Source organism: Amblyomma americanum, chromosome 1, assembly GCF_052857255.1.
Source record: "Amblyomma americanum isolate KBUSLIRL-KWMA chromosome 1, ASM5285725v1, whole genome shotgun sequence".
Taxonomy (NCBI): domain Eukaryota; kingdom Metazoa; phylum Arthropoda; class Arachnida; order Ixodida; family Ixodidae; genus Amblyomma; species Amblyomma americanum.
The window spans coordinates 272,374,863-272,394,925 of NC_135497.1; the positions used below are offsets into that span (position 1 = coordinate 272,374,863).

The 20,063-nt window shown below is 46.4% G+C and overlaps 2 protein-coding genes across 16 annotated transcripts in view; one reads left to right on the top strand and one right to left on the bottom strand.

Moving 5' to 3' along the window:
• LOC144115083 (uncharacterized) overlaps positions 1–20,063 on the bottom strand; it is a 263,914-nt gene that overhangs the window by 62,320 nt on the left and 181,531 nt on the right. For 11 of the 15 annotated variants that reach the window (XR_013311238.1, XR_013311240.1, XM_077649231.1 and 8 more), the window contains one exon: positions 18,968–19,259. Coding sequence is in view for 10 of the 15 variants with exons in the window: in XM_077649231.1 (XP_077505357.1) it covers positions 18,969–19,259 (291 nt within the window). In the remaining 5 variants the exon portion in view is untranslated. Of the gene's footprint in view, positions 1–14,713; positions 15,177–15,215; positions 15,814–18,967; positions 19,260–20,063 lie in introns of those variants that run through there. The other 4 variants (XR_013311237.1, XR_013311239.1, XR_013311241.1 and 1 more) reach the window with 2 other exon arrangements.
• LOC144115081 (solute carrier organic anion transporter family member 4A1-like) overlaps positions 1–20,063 on the top strand; it is a 79,578-nt gene that overhangs the window by 19,186 nt on the left and 40,329 nt on the right. The gene's annotated exons all lie outside the window — the stretch shown is intronic.

Below are 20,063 nucleotides of genomic sequence, written 5' to 3' on the forward strand. Positions count from 1 at the left end.
TCATAAACAATCCAATGGAGCGCCAGATTTTACTAATATGCACTCCGGCACACCAGGCCCTCAGGGGAAATGAAGGAGCCAGCGAGCTCGCAAAACGACGTATACCTTTCCGGGCAATCTCAGACCCCCTCCTTGAACAGAACACTTATCGTCAGGAAAGGATAGGATGACCACCTACCGAGAAATCACACAGTGCTATAATTAATTATGTAGGAATGCTCAGATGCGGACCCCAAACTCAGTAAAAAGGAGGAGTCGATCTGGCGCTAATTGCAGGTTGACGCCTACCCAAATCCGCTAGAACTTGGTAAAGTCTACCCAGGCCAATCTGAAGCTAAATGCAAGCATAGTGAAAGCCTGGCAAGCGTGGTCCATTTGCTATGCACGTGTCCATAGATATCAGATGGCACACAACAGGCACCTGAGAGGCTATGACGAGTAGCTAAGAGCTAGACGCTCAACAGGCGATCGCCAAAAGACATCAGGCAGCATTTCGCAAGTTGCGCGTCCGTGCCGTCTGTGCCGCCCTGGTCGAAACGATTACAGCGATCTTTATAGCGGCGGGAGACGCTGCTGATGTTATGCTTAATAAAAGTAACATTTCTTGACCATGACAGACAATAAAAACATGCTCAAGAAATAAATCGTAAGTAGCCATAAGCATTATTAAATAAGACATCAAAGAAATGGTTTGCGAAGATGACGCATCGCTTCCGCGCCGCTAGTGTCGCCGCGAGCAGTGCAGCTGCAGACGACTGCGCGAGCGAAAGTAGGAGAAACTAAACTTCACGTTTCCGACGCTGCCGACGCGACGTACACACGGGAGCAGCGCAAAATCGCACTGTTGCGCAAAGTGGTGCAGCACATCCGGCAACAGTGGACAACGCTTCTTCAGACTTCCTGCCCACCTCAGGTATTTATGAATTCCCTGCCTATTATGTCCCTCTTTGCGTATCAAGTTCACGAAACCGTTAGCGTCCTTCGGGCCTTTGTTTTTGTCGCTGTTCACCGTTTCGATTTGAAATCGGTGATGGAATACAACGAATTTCTCCTGGTCCATTTTACTGCAGCGACTTTAATTGATTTTGCAAGGCGCGTTTGATAAAAATAAGGCGCCGTGCTGCACAGTCTGAGATAGCCCGACATTCTTATGCGTGGAACCGTTGGTTACTTTGCTTGTTTACATTTGTGTGTGTGTGTTCCTCACTGCCTGGCTTAATCTGAAGTATCTTACTGCCTTTAAAGAGCTAATCCCCTCAGGTGTTCGTGTCCTGAAAGCCTAATTTGTATATGGTGATTCCAACTTTCGCACCCTATAACGTCGCCAAAAGAAGGGACCAATATTAGTCTTCAGTTTGGTTAATTTTTTCGGAATTTAGTACTTGCATATATGCATAATACGTCCGTGTTTTCTGCAGCCGCGGTCTGATCGTCACATCCAAAATTATCGCGCAGGCCTCACTAACGCCAGAAGGTTGGCGCGGCGCGTTAGAAAGCCAAAATGAAGCGCGCCGTGAGTTGCATACAGAAAGGCCGTTGGAGTTGTTTTTTTAGGTGTTCCGTAGTGGCGCCGCTCTAGCCACCGCTTTCACATGGTACAACCTGCCGCCTGCTCTACGCATTGTAACTTTCCCTGAACTCTCCGAGCCGGCGGTCCCTGACGCTTCTCGCTATCAGCGCGCACGATCGACCATATACTGGAGGGCACCGCACTCGCCGCAGTATTCTTATCTCGTGACGTCTCTCTTATCTCGTGCCTTGTTGTTGTGTCTGCTTTCCTGAGCTCTCAGAAACTGTTTCGCCTAGTTCGTCATGGCTTTTCCGTAGTTTCGCGGCTCTTCCGCCTGTTGGGGGAAGGAGTGCCCCAGGGCGCTTCGGGATCTTTACGGCAGAGGCAGCGCCTTTTGCGCGGGGACACTTTTTTTTTTCTGTACCCATCTTATCGCTCCCTCCCCATTAATATTTTTTTTCACACACACACTGTAAAGCTAGTTTAAGAAAATTACGCCTATGCATTGAAACACCTGGTTTCAAGCCTCCTACAGTGTATTTGTTCTTTTTCAACAGGTGTGCTATCCCAAGCACACCCATCAGATGCCCACAACAGCACCATGGGACTCACTTTATTATGTGATGCTATGTGCACCAACAAAACACGAGAATTTATTGCAAAATGCTCATCTTCCATCTGTATAAAAAACTGTGGACCGGTCACCTTGATATTTTTGTGATGGATATTGACAGGTCTGTAGTAGTCTATAAGTTTAACTTTAATGCAAAAATTATTTCTTGACCATATTTGCATAATTCATGCATTTCATGAAATCTACACATTGTTCAGACACAGCGCTGTAAATTCAAAGTTCTTAATTTGCTGATAATGCAACACATATAGAACACTGGTGATGCCAGTTGTGTCGCAGCTATGTTTACATGAATGTCAGTCGTCAACTTTCTGGCATAGCGGACGAGAGAAATACACGAGGACAGCGTAGCTATCGCATTAATCTGCCAGACAGGCACATTGAGAAGGGAAAGCCCAGTTCAGTAGTGAATGAAAACAGGTGATGCATAGCCAGTTGAATTGTAGAGAGGCATCCCTCCCCCTGCCACCTGCACTTGTTACAACACTCCCCAGCTGCAGCTAACAAAAGCAGCCTAAGCTGAAGGTGGGTGTGGCATGCCTCTCCACAGTCTGCATTGGACATAGCACCATCAGATTTGATGTTGTGTATCTAAATGAGTGTGTAGCAGCTGAACGAGACACATGAGAAAATATAATGTGCCACAGTCGCATTTTTGTAAATTTCGCTTATATAGCTGAGCACGAACTAATACAAAAACCAATACATTGCAAGAGTTGTATCCTTGTTTTCTTTAGATGTCTGTTTGTTTTCTTTCATATTTTTTGCAGCTGAAGCTGGCCCAGTGGTGCCAGAAAGGGCAGCGTTGGACAGGCAATGGTGACACCTGCACCGGTAACACCAAAAAGAAGAGGGAGGAGACGACATCTGCATGCACACCTCAAATCCTTAATCGGACTAAGAGTCTCGAAGCGACAGATACAGAAAAGCACTTGGCCGGATTAAAAAAAAGGCACAAGACAAGGCGAGTAACACATCAGGAGGCTCTAAACAAGCGTTAACCGCATTTGCTACGAGATGTTTTTTTCAGATCAGGCTCTGTTCTTTTTCAAAATCCAAAAAGCACTGATAAAAACAAATCAAGGAATTTGCTCTCAGTATGTCCTTTCATTCCCCAAAATCTTATCGATTATTCAGAGAAATGCTTCATTTGCCACATGTGACAATGCTGAGGCGCTGCCTGGCAGACATCCCAATGAAACCTTGTATCACTCCAGGTGCCATGAACGCATTAGAATCAATAACAAAAGATTGGCCACTGCAAGACAAAGCATGTTTCTTTTACTCAGTGTAATAGCCTTGAAAAGAGATTTGATGTATGATCAGTCAGAAGATATTGTAATTGGTTTCATAGATGACGGGAATACAACTTCTCGTATGGCAAACACAGCTCTTGTTATGGCAGCGTCTGGCATATCAAGAACTTGGATTCAGGCAGTAGGCTCTGCGGCAGCCCACAAGGAATCGTCAGCTCTTGCAACATGCAGGCTGCTATTAGATTTAAATCAGTGCCTTGAAACAAAACGTCATTTGGTGATAGCAGTCATCTGTGATCAAGAGTCGAACGATGTCAGCCTACCAACAATGTTCATCCATCCTATCCAGGAACTATATTGGAACACACCAAATGAACATTTCAAAACACATTGGCAACGAAACTAAAGAACAACGCATTTGCAGGATGCCCTTCGCTGACATGAGAGTTAAGTATGCCACACAAGTGTTCAGGAAGTCCGTGTCTATGGCACTTATCACTCTCATCACCATTCAGGGGTTCCTGTTCATGCCAAATTTACAGCAGAGTTTGCAGAAAGGGCGGGTAACTTTTTGACAGCCTGAACAGTTCATCCCTGAAAAAGCCGTGCAAATGGTTGTGGTGCGCAGATTTTGAGGGCTTCAAACACCATGTCTTCTTTGGGTGTCCCGTTAAATAGGATTGACCAGTGGTGTTTTGGTTGCCCTCTGGACAAGCAAGTGCACTCCATCAACGGTTGGCAGATTACAATCAAAGCCTTGCTCCTGCCGTGGACTATCTAAAAAGAATTGAATTTACTCATCATTTCACTTGTTAATGGCTTCAAGAGCCTTTGCAAACCTTTTAAGTAATTATTCGTAAAAAAAAAAGGCTGTAATGAGACACTCAATCTGCACCAATCCGTTGCCACTCTAAAACATATCTGGATTGGCCAAGTTTTCAAACTTTTTGAAGGAGACTGCAAAGTGACTACAAATGCATTACTCATCAGCTTGGAGATTGTTGCCACATTGTTGTCATGAACCAGCACACCAACCACAGGCCACAGCAGGCCGCAAGGCTCCAATTCATATGAAGTGCAATGGTCTTCACAACATGCCCCTCGTAAAGTATATGGAAATGTGTACCATGTCGCTAGCACTCTTGTGAAGAGCTTTTTTGATCTGAGGACCTGCCACAACCTCTGAAGAATGTCTATTATATAGAGGAACTAAGCAGAAAAAGTCCATTGGTTCCAACTGGAATTATTCCAATTGGGGCCAGTTCAAAAACCGATTGGTTCCAACTGGAACCAATTATATCTTTTTACTAGGACCATTGGGGAACATTCTGCCTTGTGCCAACAATTTAGAGGGAAATTAATTGCAGCGTGTTAGGGATGTGAAGCCAAACAAACACACAAGGAGCATAAGCTCAACACATATCCACAGAACACACTTTTGCTTCCACTTGTATACTCCATTAATGGGACTCTCCTGCTGGAGCAAGTGACGCTTGTTTGTTGAGCGAAATTATTTCATATACTCACACCCGTTCTGGTGGTGGAAATGATGAAAACAATTCAGCAGGTAAAGCCGCTAATATCTTTCTAACAGAAACCTTTTTAGTTCACTGTTGCATGTGAATAATGAGCACTATGTAGCTATGACACCGACCACCTGAAACTTCTGTAACCCACTGGAATGCCCAATTGGAATCTCAAGAACCAATTGCAGATATACAGTTGGACAAGCTGCAGCCAACTGGAACCCAGTGACTCCAACTGGTTCCAGTTAACATCAGTTGCCAAAACCAGCAGGACAAGCTGCGGATAATTAGAACCCAGTAACTCCAATTGGTTTCAGTTGACACCAGATGGAATTCCAGTTCGAACCAATGGACTATTTCAGCGAGGAATTGATTCCCTCTTCAGACAAGAATTCATGTATTGTGCCCACATACCAAATGTGTGTAATAATCTGGTTGAAAGGATGCCAAACTGGGAATGTATTTTCTGTTCCGCAGCCTGCAGTTCGAAATTTTTAAAATTTTCTGCCATACAAGGCTACATGGGTACATCATATTCGTCAACAGAAGCATAGATACAAAGTTGAAACAGAGTGTTCCCACCTGAAAAAAAGGGTAAATTAACTGTTGATATTCATGATGCATTGTGTTAGTATATGATTAAAATATTTGGTTTTTTATTTCTGCCTACTGCTTATGTGCCCTCTCTTGAATTTTTGTTGTGTTATTTATTTTATGTTTATAGTTTATATATTTGTTTATAATTCTGCTCTGGTTGCACATATATGGCACTGATTGCTTTTGCTGCGTTACTTCTTTTTACAAAATCTAGGCTGCTTTTTGGAAGCCTTGTGTGCCTTGTTAGTCTGAGCATTGCTATGACAAGGGGTTTTGATTTAACTTATTGTTGGCAAATGCTAACAGCTTAAAAAAGGTGCCAGAGAACACCGTGCTGCTTCCTTTTCTTGCTGTTCAAGCAAATAGCCATACATCCTCTCAAGAAATGCGAGAATGCAATTAAGAATGACTGGCTGTATACTGAAATCAGTCTCTATGAGCTGTTATATCATGATTAGTGTAAAAATAAAGTTGTGAAACTTAATGTTGAGACATGCATGCCTTCAGCTGCTCATAAAATCAAAAAAGTACTCTGCAGAACCCAAGGCTTTTGTGGTATATAATTTTCCAACCACTGGTCATGACTGTTGCACTGTATTGTGCTGTTGGGAAAATTAGCGATGTCTGGAATCCGCAGGCAGCAAAAACAGACTGGATCATGTGTTCGGCTCTGGAACAATTAAGAAGGGTGTGCGCATAAGATGTGACTTGGCTGACGTGGGAAAGAAGCAGCGTGGGAAACAAGCATGCTCAAACTATGATGAAGTGCTATTTAAAGCGGCTGTATTAGCGATTTATTTATTTATTTATTTGGACATACTGCAGCCCCTACAGAGGCTATTACAGCAGTGGAGGTATAGATTCAAATCAAAAGACATGGTAGTAAAAATTAAAACAGCGAAGTTGAAAACATAGGGAACACTACACGAATTGGGAGCATTGGTACAGTAAATAGATTATAAATCAGTTATGGCCTGTATAAATCTGTCTATTGAGAGGAAACACAATGGACCGGGCAGTGTATTCCGATGTTCAATAGTGCACAGAAAGGAACTGCGTTTAAACACATTAGTGCGAGTAGTGTAAGGTGAAAGATTAAGATTATGATAACTTCTTGTTGACGGTGCTATATCGCACTCGTGATGTACCTGTCGCTTGAGAGTCGGTATTGCAAATGAATGACACAGTGTGGAAATTTCAACGATCCTGGTTGCTGGGATGGTGGGGGGGGGGGGGGGGGGGGGGGGGATTGGCAAGGGTAGTTATTTGTAATGAGTGAAGGCAGAAGAGGGTAAAAAATTATGGCGATATCTATTACATATCAAGGGAACTGATTTCCTTTGGATGGACTTAGATTTCCTAATCTCAGTGACCTTGCAAGGATTGCACACAAAGCAAGCAGAGATAAGAATTAGACAGATTAGGGTTTTATACATTAGTAACCCGGTTTCCTTCGGAGCCTCAGTACTGTTCGTCTATGACATCCTAATTCTTTTGGGCTCTATTACAAATGAAGTCAGTGTGTATGGATTATGTCAAGTGGGAGGTAAAAATAATTCCTAGATGCTTGTACCCGAACACCCTTCGAAGGGGTATATTATGAAAAGATTAATAAAAAATTGATGAAGAGGAACTAGTACTGAATGTCATGACAACAGATTTACAGCAGGTAATATTCATCTACCAACTTCCACACCACCTACAGAAGCTAGAAAATGATTCATTAATGTGAGAATGATCATCTCAAGAGTGAATGATGTCATATAAAACAGAATCACAAGCATGCATGCAAATGTTCCATGTGATTTTCCAAGGCATGTTGTTTATATACAATAGAAATAATGAAGGTCGTAAGACCGAGCCTTGTGGCACACCGGATGTTACGGGGGCGATGAAGGACTGTGCTGAACTGTAGTTAACAAACTGAAAGCACTAAGAGAGGAAATTAGAGATCCTGATTACTAAGGCTGAATTCTTCCAATATAAGATTTAATTTGATCATCAACTTAGAATGAATCACAGTGTCAAAAGGTTTTGAAAAATCAATGAAAAGCATGCCAATTTGACAACCACACTCCAAATTATGAGCAATGTCATGCAGGAATTCTGATAATTGGGTAGATGTGTTAAAACCTCTCCTGAAGCCATGATGAACATTAGATAAAATGTTATTCGATTCAAGAAATCGTACGAGATGTGTATGGATGATATGCTCAAGCATTAATCTATATAATGACATAATAAGCGAGATAGGCTTGTAGTTTTCAAAATGTTGCTTATTGCCTGACTTAAATAACGGCCGAACTTTTGCAAATTTCCAGGACTTGGGTCCAATACCACAACTAAAAGATTTAATAACAAGAAAATGTCGATAACGAGATGTCCATAATGAATATCTGACGAGCAATGCATTGCGGATTCCATCAGGCCCGCTTGATTTGTTGACATCAAAATTCAGTATCATATTCACAACATTCACCAAGGAAACTGTCAGATCAATTGAAGCTGATTTGGCATACAGGAATGATGGAGTGACTAAACTGTGACGCTGAGAAACATACTGAAAGAATGAGTTAAAAGCATCTGAAATGCTCTTGCAATTCAGAATTAAATGGTCATTAAAAATAATTCGAAGGAGTATCCTGAGAAAGGATCGTGGGCCAAAATTTTGTTGGGTTGCTGATTGGTAAATTTTGCAGCAAATTTCTTCCTTGATTTGTAACATATGCGGTTTCATGTCCCGAAGCAACACATGGGTTATGAGGGACATAGCAGTAGTTGTCGGCATGTTCTATTGGACTGTGTGGGGTCTCAACATGCGAGGACACTGTGCAGTACACGGACCACTTGCAATTTACCATTTAGTAAATCGCCCAACATTGTGGCAGATGCAATACTATTTGGGTTAACTCCCGGTGTGTCATCACTGCAAACTGAATTAATGACCTCTGGTTATTGCTCTTGTATGCCAGCAATTGCCAAAACTGTTCTGCGAATTTTTAGAAAGTCGTTTCTCGACCTGCCTTGGTAATATTTTCCTGCGCTTTTTATCTACAAAAAACAAGTAACCTGAATAGCGTGTAGCAGACGAGCCAGCGCCCTAAACAATGGAAGCATGCAACTTCACCAATATGAACTTCTCTTGGTGTCTGTATACTATGCTATAGCACTGCAGCATATTATGTTGTCTTTGGTCTACTTATGCACTGTGAATTTTTTTTCCCGAGTCAAAGGTTGAAACCTCTCACTGGCACTTTGTATGTGTATACTCATTGCCACACATCGATATATTTCAATACATGTGAAATATTTTACTTCATTGCTATTTATTGAATCTTCACAGAGTTATTGTGTATAAACATATATTGATTGATGTCACATTTGCTTATATATGAAATACTTACCTTGATAGTACGGTATCTTGTTGAACCATACTGGCATTTTTCAATTTTGATTGTTTAGCATGGCGGTCACTAATATTGCCATGCCCCCGTAGTTCCGTGCACTCACTCATGAGTGCACTCATATCGTCTCACTCACACTCACGTCTATGAAGGTAAGTGAATGTGAGTGTTGATTGTCTTGAGTGTGAGTGCAAGTGAGTTGCGAGTGTGAGTGGACGTGAGTGTGGGTGGTCATGAGTGTGAGTGGATGCGAGTGTAAATAGAGATGACTGGTGAGTGGAGATGAGCTATGAGTGGGCTTGAGTGCCGAGTGGATGTGAGTGGTGGGTGGACGTGACAGCGAAGTTGGTCGCATGTATTTCACGATGACAGTATATCCGTTCAGCTATCTTCATGTTGTTGACAGCTGAGGGAAGCAATATTCACTACCAAGGGCGCTCGAGGCAGCATAAGGCATCATGCCGATGTCTTTGGACTACCGAAACAGAGGATTCTGCTGGCACAGGAACGGGAATCTTTCGTTGCTGTTCGCAATTTAGTTCACCGTTGCCATGGGCGCTGGCCTTTTGCGGGTCCAATGAGCAACTACGAGTTTTATCAGACCCTTTGAATGATTTTTAATTGCCGCTGCTGAAAAGGTAGATGTGTGTTGTCACGCTTCCCACACGGTCATACACACAGAGTTGTAATGCGTGCTTCTCAAACAACAACTGTCTGGTTCTTGGCAAAAACGAGCGTAAGGTGGGATCTCGAGTACTGCAGTGGACGCTTATGTTTTTTCTGTGCCCGGGTGTGCACATTGTAGAGCTCTGCTCCGGCTGTATTCTTTTAATTGGGCTGGACTTACGCGAAAAGCATACCGACTTGGCCCAGCTCTTGAAATGCACCAGCTCGGCTCAATCCCGGAAACAAAGCAAAAGCCAAGTGTGCTTTTAAGTAATACAGGAGGTTCTTGTGTCTATCATGCACTTGAAGGAGCCCTGCGTCGCAAATCACCCTTGTGGTTTTTATGTTTTGTATGCATAGCTTCAGACATGGTAACACCTTTGACGCCCAAGGAGATATCCAAAATGGTAATATTTAATGCTTTAATCTGTGCCAGAAATGATTGTTTCGTGCTGATGGTGATGGAATGTTGCAGCGATTTTCAGCAGTGGATACGAGGTGGCAACCAATCTGGCCGCACCCTTTTTGATAGGTTTGATGTACAGTTCCAACTGAAGTCTTATATACCCCGAAAAGGGATCTGAAATAGAATGTATCTCAGTACTGTCAATTTTCCAGTTGAGAAAAAATTGCAAAAAAAGGCAGTACGAGTGAATGAAAGCTCATAAGAATCAAGCCAGGGCAAGTTTTTGTTTCACCTAAAAATATCATGAAGTCGAGTTCTGCTCTTCAAAGTGCCAATACTGAGAATGCAGTGAAGAAAAGCCCTCTGACAGACATCATAGCCAAAAATGTGAAGAGAATGGGAAACTGAGGGCTGGGGTGGTTGGGGTGGCCTACAAGTCGTCTCGGTAAAACAAGACCGCTTGTTGAGTCATTGACAAGCACGCTGAGGCTTTCCCTCTCTAGTTCACTCAGTGAGTGTCAAGAAACCATCTGCTTACCTCTACCATACATTCCTCTGTCGATGTTACACGTTAAAGTAAAAGCTACAGCTCTTAATATCTTTTATATTTTGCAATTCTATCACATTGAAATACATGTTTTATCATTCCTCATTTTTGCGCCCCGTTTCGGCCATAGGGGCCTAGGTGAGAGGAGGTTGTGGGGGGGGACGCTGCGCTGATACTTGTCTCGCACTCATTGAGAACTCTGCACACGTTTATCGACACCATTCAAAAACGTGTCCGAGCACCTTAGCTGCTGACGCTAAACAAGCACTCATTGTCTCAGCAGCAAGCGCGGGAGCACACTTGCGTAGCATTGGTTCGGGACATGGAAATGCATAAGTGACCACTTTCTTCAAGCACTTAAACTGTGAAAATTGTACAAACTGTCCAACAGAGCCCAGGCAGCTCACCACCCCATCTTTGACTCAGGCTATGCCAGGGGAGCCACGAGCGCAGTTTTCCGCGGGCAGTAAATCCCTCATCCTCTCCGTTGACAGCAAACAAGAAAATAGTGAGTGAGTATGAATGAGTGAGTGGTTGTGAGAGCGAGTGGTCATGAGTGCGAGTGTAAGTGGTTGTCAGTATGACTGGTCATGCGAGTATGAGTGGTTGTCTGTGCGAGTGGTCATGAGTGTGAGTGAGTGGCTGCGAGTGTTAGTTTTTGTGAGGGGACATGAATGTGAAAGAGTGGATGCGAGTGCAAGTCGCCGTGAGTGTGATTGAGCCACCTCTCATGGTGCCGAGGTATGCATGCCACTGATGCCAGAATCACCACTTCTATACATCCATTGCGAATACTGATGTTTTCTTTAATAAACTACCGTTTGCACAGAACTGCTTACACTTTTGCTTCTCGAGCGAGCGCCCTAACCGGCTGTCATGCAGTCGCGCCGCTCGCCACAGCCATGCTACCTCACCAGAACGTCAAAATACACGCAGCACACAACGCAAGTACATAGGAAATTGTGCGCAAAAGCAGCGCAAAAACATTTAATCACCAGTATGTGTGTACGAAGCTTAAATCCAGCTAACGCCCGCCAGCACCACAACCGCGCGAGCCACCGACTGCGAACAGCTGGCCGAACGCAAGCCGCCATGTTGGATTTCTGGATTGGCGGCTTGTTTGAGCTCGTCTCAGGGAGTTTTGAGCAATCAGTTCGTTTACCACCACTCCCAGGCACCGTCGACTTCGGAAAAAGAAAAAACGGCCCCATTGCCTCTGCGGGAAAGTCACACCCTAGGTAGTGTGTACTGGACTGTTTTTTTTTTTGAGTGGCGCGACCAGCCGCCGCGGAGAAATGCCGCTGAGCGTGGAAGTAGTTGGCGCTGCAGTCAACCGCACTTGAATGCGTGTTCGCAGTCAGGCTGCTGTTTGCTGCCGCGCACGGAAGTCGCTGCGTAATGCCCGTGTGATGTTCAAATTAATGCATCGTTCCTCTTTAGTAAAATGAATTATGCAAATGCTCTGTGACCTCACGCACCCCATAAAAAAACTCCAAAACAATGCGTAGCAGTAAGTGAAATGCCTGGAAATTTACACGGGAGCTCGCTCCCTCGTGTACATCCGCGATCTTGTTTAGTTTGCACGGCGCTGCGACACGGAATTACGTAACAGCCTAGTGGAATGCAGTGACTGCGATGTTGTTGCCTTAATGACATGGCACACACCCACGACGGGGAATAGGCCAGGGTTCGGCGAGGAGCGTGCCGCGGTCGCACGGAACGCTTTCGTTATCGTCTTTTAGCGCACGCTGATGTTTAGAAGGGCGAGCTAGTGGACTTACTTGCAGCACAAGGGCAAATAGAGCCTTTGTAAAAAATTTAGAGCCGACCGCGTTCGCTTCCGACCACACCGCATAACTCGTAACGCATTTCCAGCATTCCATACCTCCTGAAGGTAAGATTTTTGGTCCCGTTACCTCCAAAGGGCTGAACGACCAAAAGTGCTGCAGGAGCCCCACTATACGTCATAAAAGCAAACCCCGTGATCTCTGAGCTCTTGACAAAGGCTGTACCTAGTAAAAGTGCAGTTCTAGTTCATGTATCTAATACCAACTTTCCACTTGAGAGAAGCGCCAACAATAGGTCAGGCAAACTTTGTGCATGGGACCCCAGTCGTAAGGCAGCAGTAGACAACCCCCCCCTCCCCCCGCTTAAAAATATACGCGAATATGGATGACCCAACTAATTTTATTTATATATAAAGTGGCCCACTGAGTCCTCTACAAAATCTTGAATCTTAATTTTCTACACACGGCTCAACTTTAAATGGTGCTGTCCTTTCCTTCGGGCGAAGTCACGAGACTTGTTGAGACCTTAGACAAAAAAATGTATTCTGGTCAAAAGATGTCAAATTTGAGATGAGCTCCTTGAAGTGCTGATCGCATCTAATGCGGTTCATGCGTTGCTTGTTCAGAAGAGCAAGCACATCCATGATGTTGTCGTGATGCAGTCCTCCAGAGCTTAAACGTCCTGTGAAAACGTCCTCAGCTGACTGATAAACTTGAAGAGGCTCAATGCGGGGTAGACCAAGCCACCAAAATTGCATGTTTTTGTCAGGGTGGCAGCATTCAAATTTTTGCCATCGGGAGCTGGTAACAGAAGCTGATCCATGCACACACGACATTTTGTTTCCAAGATACACTTTCTTGCAACGAACCCTGCAATATAGTATCAATAAGCCTTGAGTCACACCTCTGACTGTTATAAGAATGTTCTGTCATAGCTTCTTTGTTGTTAAGAGCTCTTTCTGCTTGATCAAGATTACCCATGCTGATCAGCATATCAATTAGTTTCTGCTGCTTATGAGAACCTGCCGCCTGGTCCTTGACTGATAGAAGCGAGCTAACCATCACCTCAGGCACATATTTGATCCAGCGACGCTCTTTGCCAGATTGTAATAATCCTCCAATCAGTGTTCTCTGTGTTACGACACTACGGTTCGTATACGAACCGCATCCATATTTGGATAACTCTAGCGCGGTTACTTACAAAGCGCTCGCGGAGTTCTGCATGAGAAAAAAATTATAAATGCAAACATTAATGACTGTAAAAACCTAGTAACTGCCCCATTCTCGGCGGACACTTAAACTCCACCGTGAGGGAAGACGGTTTAAGGGATCGAGTCAAAACAAGAGACAGGAACGAAGAGACACTGTAGTACAAGGCTCCAGATTATTTCACATATTCTTTAATGTGCAAGGTGAACAGGCTACAAGTGGACAGGTGGACAGAACAGCCTGCAGCAGGCAGAAAAAAGCAATTTCCCGCAGGACCTGACAGTGAAACCAGCCCTCCATAACCCACATACCTAAGACTAATGACCGTGCCATACCGTATCTTTTCGTGTAATCTGGGGACATTTTTCTTAAAATTAAAAAAAAACTCTACAAAGGTCATAACGTGCAATGCATACGGTATATTGCCGCGTGTAAGTCGACCCCGCACTCACTCCCCTCGCTGGCCGAAAAAAAAAAGTCGACTCCATATCGCCTCACGTGGATCTGTGAATGAGAAAGCACCCCGGCGGCATCTGCACTGATGTCGCCATCAGTGCCGGTTGACGTGGACATTAAAGGGCCGCAGAAAGGGGTTTGAACTTGGCTTTAAAATACTTGCACTGAGAAGAGTACAGGCCACCGAGAGTCCATGCCGCGTACGAGACCTCAGAAGCGAGCGGGAAATTCTTTGGTGTTTTGGCGTGCGAGAAGAGAGGGAAAGGCGCCAAGACGCGGAAGTTTAAATTTTGTCTTGCAACATAACTCAGCTTCCACAAAACGCATTAAAATATTCCTTGCTGGACGATAATCATGAAGCGGCGTCTTTAACATCTCAGACATATCGCAAGCTTATTGAGAGCCCCCTTCTGGGCCCCTTTAATCGTTCTCAAAGCTTCGATCAAAGCTTTGTCCTGCGGGCAAGAACTTCGTCAGGCTGGAGAACTTTGAGGTAGAAGTTAGGAACCGACGGTTTTTCAGGCCCTATGTGAGCCTTTCGTGCAGGGACCTGTGTTCCAAGCTCCTCCTAAGCCTGCGGGGCGCCAAGCACCCCACGCCCAAGCGCCAGCCACCTATCCACTCGTGCCCAGACAAGAGTCCGGCGCGTCGGCTAAATCCGCGCTGCTGAGCGACAGTGACTCGTCGCGACCTACGCACCAGCTGGAGCAGTTACCTGTAGCGGTGACGGCATCCTTACGCGCGAGCTTTCCATCCAGACCGCTGATGGCTTGCGGAAGTGTGCCCACGACTCCATGCTGAAGTCTGCGCTCCCCTACGGCGGCACAACGGCAGAACACCACCATCCCCTGCGCATCTGTGGCGGCCATCCTGGCGGCCACACGACGGTTCTGGCGAAGCAGCTGCTGGCACGCTCTGCATCCGGGATGCTCGTCGTGGGCGACGAGGTTTTAGATCGAGACGGCCGAGTACGCACAAAAGTGTGCCCGCGGCTCCATTCTTAAGGCTGCATGCACTCATACGCAGCGGCACAACGGCGGAGCACCACCACCAGGCACTGCGCTTCAACGGCTGCCACATCCAGGGGGCCGCCATAGTTCCGGCCAAGCAGCCGCTGGAGCGGACTTCATCCAAAACTCCGTACTGCTGCTCGCGGTCGTCTTGGGAGTACCACGAGGCTGTAAAGGCGGCCGGGAATCGAGGCAGGAAACGGTGACGACGGAGTCGCGGACCTTCGGCTTCTCGGCGCCGCACATGTGGTGATACTCTGCCTATTCCTAAACGCTTCGGCATCAAGCACGTCAGGCCTGTGTTCAACTACGACTCACCGCGTGCCGGTACCGCGGATATGCGCTGCTGATGCTTAAAAATTGCGCGGCTTAATACGATTCTGAAGATACTATCTGGTTCGTTCATTTGACGCCCACTCAGCCTCCAACAAGAGAAAGCGTTCCTTAGAGTGAAATCATCAAAATGAAATCATCCATAGTAAATCCAACTGCTATCGCAACTTTCTCCCGTCAAGTTTGATGATCTTCCTCCCCATTTTTTAAGGTGATAGCACTTGATGGCGCAATAGCTAAAACGCCATTTTGTGTCCTGGTGAAGCTCGGAGTACCAGGTGCAGCCAGCGGTGTGGCCTGTGAGAGACTCGGGTAGCTCCTTCCGAGCAACCTCACGCGACCAGTCATTAACATGTCTGCTATCTGCCGGGGTGGGCAGTTGGCTCACAATCCGGCGGGCAGGTTGCCACATGACACGGTGGGCAGGCTGCGATTACGTCACCAGGCTCGCAACGCGTCACGCGTAACAGCCCTGTTAAAGTAAAGCAAAATAAAGCAAGCAAATTCAAACAAAAATAAAGCAGAACAAAGGTAAAAAAGCTAAACAAAGATAAACAGCTCAACGAACGCAAACATGCTAGGTATGCTGTGATTACGCCACCAGCTTCGCAACGCGTCACGACCTTATTAAACAAAGGCAAATTAAAAGAAAAACAAAGGCAAGCAAACAAACTAGCGCACCTAAGTCACATTTAACCTAACCAGGTAAAACAGGGCCCAACCTTTTTCCATCGTCGACCTTCTCCCTTCATTTTTCGCTTTATTATTTAGGGCACGCGAAACACACCGACCCTAACTGCTGTCAGTTCAGCGACTAGAGCGTCAACACAGCGCTATGCATCTGTGCGCGTGTGTGCCATGGTTCTTGTCTGTGAGGGGGCTAAAAACGCGCCAGAAATGACTTGCCAATAGAACGTGCCGAGCTTTTTATTTCGGCTCTTCAACAGCCACAGTAAAAACCGCACAATACACAATGACGCACACACACGCAAAAAAACAAACGCCCCATTAAGGTTCTGGAGCTCTCTTGCGTGTAGTCATCTGATGCAATATTTGAAAACATGGCCATCTATACCTCAAGGATTTTGCACTACTGTTGCAATTTACAGCCACCTTCGCTATATCAGGTATATTTCCTCCTTATATCAGCTCATATGTTTTATAAACGTGTTAATGTTAATCAGAGCACGACGAATCCTTTGGCACGATCCGAAACCGCCTGCGACGAATGGTTTGGCTGTAATGGACGTCTGAAGGTCTTTGGAATGCACGTGTGACGACACACTCTGCACATGATGATGATGATGAATTTTTATGGCGCAAGGGCATCTATGGCCAAAGAGCGCCATGGCACAAGGCATTTTTCAAATTCTCAAGGTGGGGTCGAAGACCTATTTCCCAAGCATTTCACCCTAAATAAGCCGAGCACCAGACCAGGGGAAAGCTTGTACCCATTGTATCACCGGTGGGTACCCGGCGGCAATGGGGATCGAACCCCGCACCTCCCGCATGCGAGGCGGATGCTCAACCACTTGGCCACCGCTGCGGTATCCCCTCTGCATATTATTCCGCGCATCCTCCGCCTTGTTATCGTTCCCGGTAAAACGCAGCGCCACCGCTGCGTCACCCAAGGCATGCGTCACCGACAGTGGCTACAAAAACAGGCTGCCCGGCCGCGAAGATCGATAGACGAGCGTAGCGTCGGTATGCTCGTCCGCTGCCGTCGGCAATCGAATAAACCCTTGTTACGTTTTTATGTTGGGATTCGTCATTCGGTAGAAACGAGATCCCACACACGGTCTGGGGGTGGAAAGGTCGTCGGTGCCACGGCACTCTGATATACCGCGGCACTCAAAAGCCCCAACTCGATGGACATATCGTAGGCGTAAGTGCGGAGCGCCTGGCCGCACAGGGCCGCGCCGCGACGGACCCTATGCTCCTGGCGCTGGCTAGCTCTCCCTCTCGAGCCGACGGAGAGAAGTTCAAGGCGTGAAGAACAGGAGACGGGGGGCGCTGAAAGGACAAGTTAAACCGCGAAGAAAAGTGGGGGGGAACCTGAATCAGCTCCAGGCCACCAAAAAAAAGTTCCCGAGAGCCCGTGCGTACGCCCGTGCGCGTAGGCGCTCCGCCCGTACGCAATGATGTGTACATCCAGTTGGGGCTTTAGGCCAGATGCGTGTTGCTGCCTATTGTATATGGAGCAAGTCGCACTATTTTTGTACTGTGCTTAATTGCATAATTAGTTCATAAAATTAGCCAACTTCGCCAGCAATGAAGATAGGCGAAAAATTGCAATGAGAAAGTTGTGGAACGGTCCGCAAAACGTTCCATGGAACAGTTTCTGATTTTCCATCTATTACGTATTGGCTTTTTTTTCGCTCATTGCAGATGCCCGCAAAATACCAAAAATACCACGTGCAATGCCTGCTTGCGAGCCACTGTTGCAGTGCGCTCAAACGTTCTGCGTCGCTTCGTCTTAAAAAGCCGCGACATATTTGTAGACCCTGGGACACCCTGTATAAGGGATTGAAAGTATGGGTATTAGATCAAAGAACCTTTTTCATTTATTTAAGCATCCTCGTCATCCATCATTACATACCCTTTTATGCCCTGAGGCAATTACTTCGGTTTAAGAAAATAATTGAGGCCTCGCGCCCACTGTTCTTATGTGACGTAGTGTGGTCGCGTGGTAACTGTCCTAGTAAATTTGGGCTTCATTACAGACAGGCGCGTCCTTGACAAGCGTAAGTAGTAAGAGCTAACGCTGGAATATGTTGGCGTCAGTTCCCTTGAAGCTAAGTTTCATTCAAAGACTTTGAACAGTCGCGCGTAAAAAAGATTAGCACTAGTGAAGTGCCACAGGAGCGGCAGATGACACTCGGCGATGGGGTCACGAACACGCCGATAGTAGAAATTAACGGTGGTTTAGCTTCATGATGGTTTAGCCTGGCAGACTTTTATGCTATGCTTTGGCCGTTTCTTTGGTCTTTGTCAGGCTAAACTGTCGTGAAGCTAGCCAAATCGATCACGTCACCCGATTTTGGTTGACCTTGACTTGACCTTTGACCTCGGCCTTTTGTCTTTGCAATGGCTTGACTATTGGTCAGACCATTCACCACTCACTGGTTATCCAAACTTATAAACTGAACGCTTGACCTTGGCTGAGCCTTGAAGGTACACGGCGATCTCAGCCCGTTACCTCCAGTGGTGAAGCTACGGCTTCAAAATTTCCGGATGTGTTCGCGAAGCATGGCGCCGCGCTCATGTTCATGTTTTTCACTCGCGACTGTATGCAACACGTTTCAAAATGTGCCGCAGTCTCCGCAGTGGCATCGCCATCAGTGGCACTTGACGTGTACTCTCCTGACGAGCGCGTTCATAGCTTTGTTTCACGAGGATCAAGTTCGGCAAGCATTACACACGTCTTTGTAGGCGATTAAGATGCATTCAAGAGAAAGGCCCGTGCTTCCTGCTTCTACGAAGTCTGCGGCACGCCAAGTACGCCAAGCCGCCCGTCCGGGCGTACACTGTCAAGGCTCCCATGGCCAACAGGAACGCCTTGGCTCGTGCCCAGGCTGGGTCCATCACGACGGTCGCATTCACGCCGCTCAGCGACGGTGCCTCACCTCACTCTTCGTGCAGGCCGGCACAGGTGCTCGTGGCCGTGATCCCACTTCCGACGTGCCAGCTGGCCATCCAGAGAGCCGAGAGCGCTGTCAAGTGTTGCCACGACTCCATCCCGAAGACTGCTGCGCTCGTCTGCGACGGCACAACGGTAGAACACCACCAGGCACTGCAAGGACGGTTCTGGCCATGCAGCTGCTCGCGCCGGCATGACCGAGAATCGCGTGGTGTTCTCCGTTGTTGCCTTGAGCCTGGCCGCCGTGCAAACGCCGCTCCATGACCCAGTCTAGGCAGCTGCAGGCATAGGCACAGAAGGCAATGACAGTGTAATCAAGGCCTGAAATCCAGTTTTCGACGGAAACCCGTCTGGTCGGGTATGTTCATGGCGGAAAATCTTCAAGCGCCGACCAATCGTTAAAAAGATGACGTTTCGGCGCCGGCTTACAGGGGCCTTGTTCGCAATGAAAGAAAGACGGGAGTGAAGGTAAGTTATATAGGTTTCATGATATGACGCAAGCAGCGGGAGTGTATCGGGGGTAGATTGCCTTCGTTGCGATTATATCGGTGAAACAGGTGATTTTCGGAAAAGATTGCAGCAGCACCACAATGATGTCAAGAACAAGCGCGTGGCAACAAACGCACTGGCTGATCATGCTATCTCCGAGGGCCATGACATCGACTGGGACGGCTCGAAGATAATCGGAAAAGAAAAGAGCAAGACGACAAGGCTTTACCTAGAATCTTTCTATATTCAAACGACGGCAAACACGCTTAATCGCAACGAAGGCAATCTACCCCCGATACACTCCCGCTGCTTGCGTCATATCATGAAACCTATATAACTTACCTTCACTCCTGCCTTTCTTTCATTGTGAACAAGGCCCCTGTAAGCCGGGGCCGAAACGTCATATTTTTAACGATTGGTCGGCGCTTGAATATTTTCCGCCATAATCAAGGCCTACCAAGTTTCTGGCGTCGCTCATGTCGGTGACCGGGGGTATACTGCGGCGGCTGCTCGACAGTGGGACATAAAAGACGGCAGGCACAAGGTGCGCCTTGTAAACTTCAAGACTTCGCAATCAACTACCGAGTATGTTC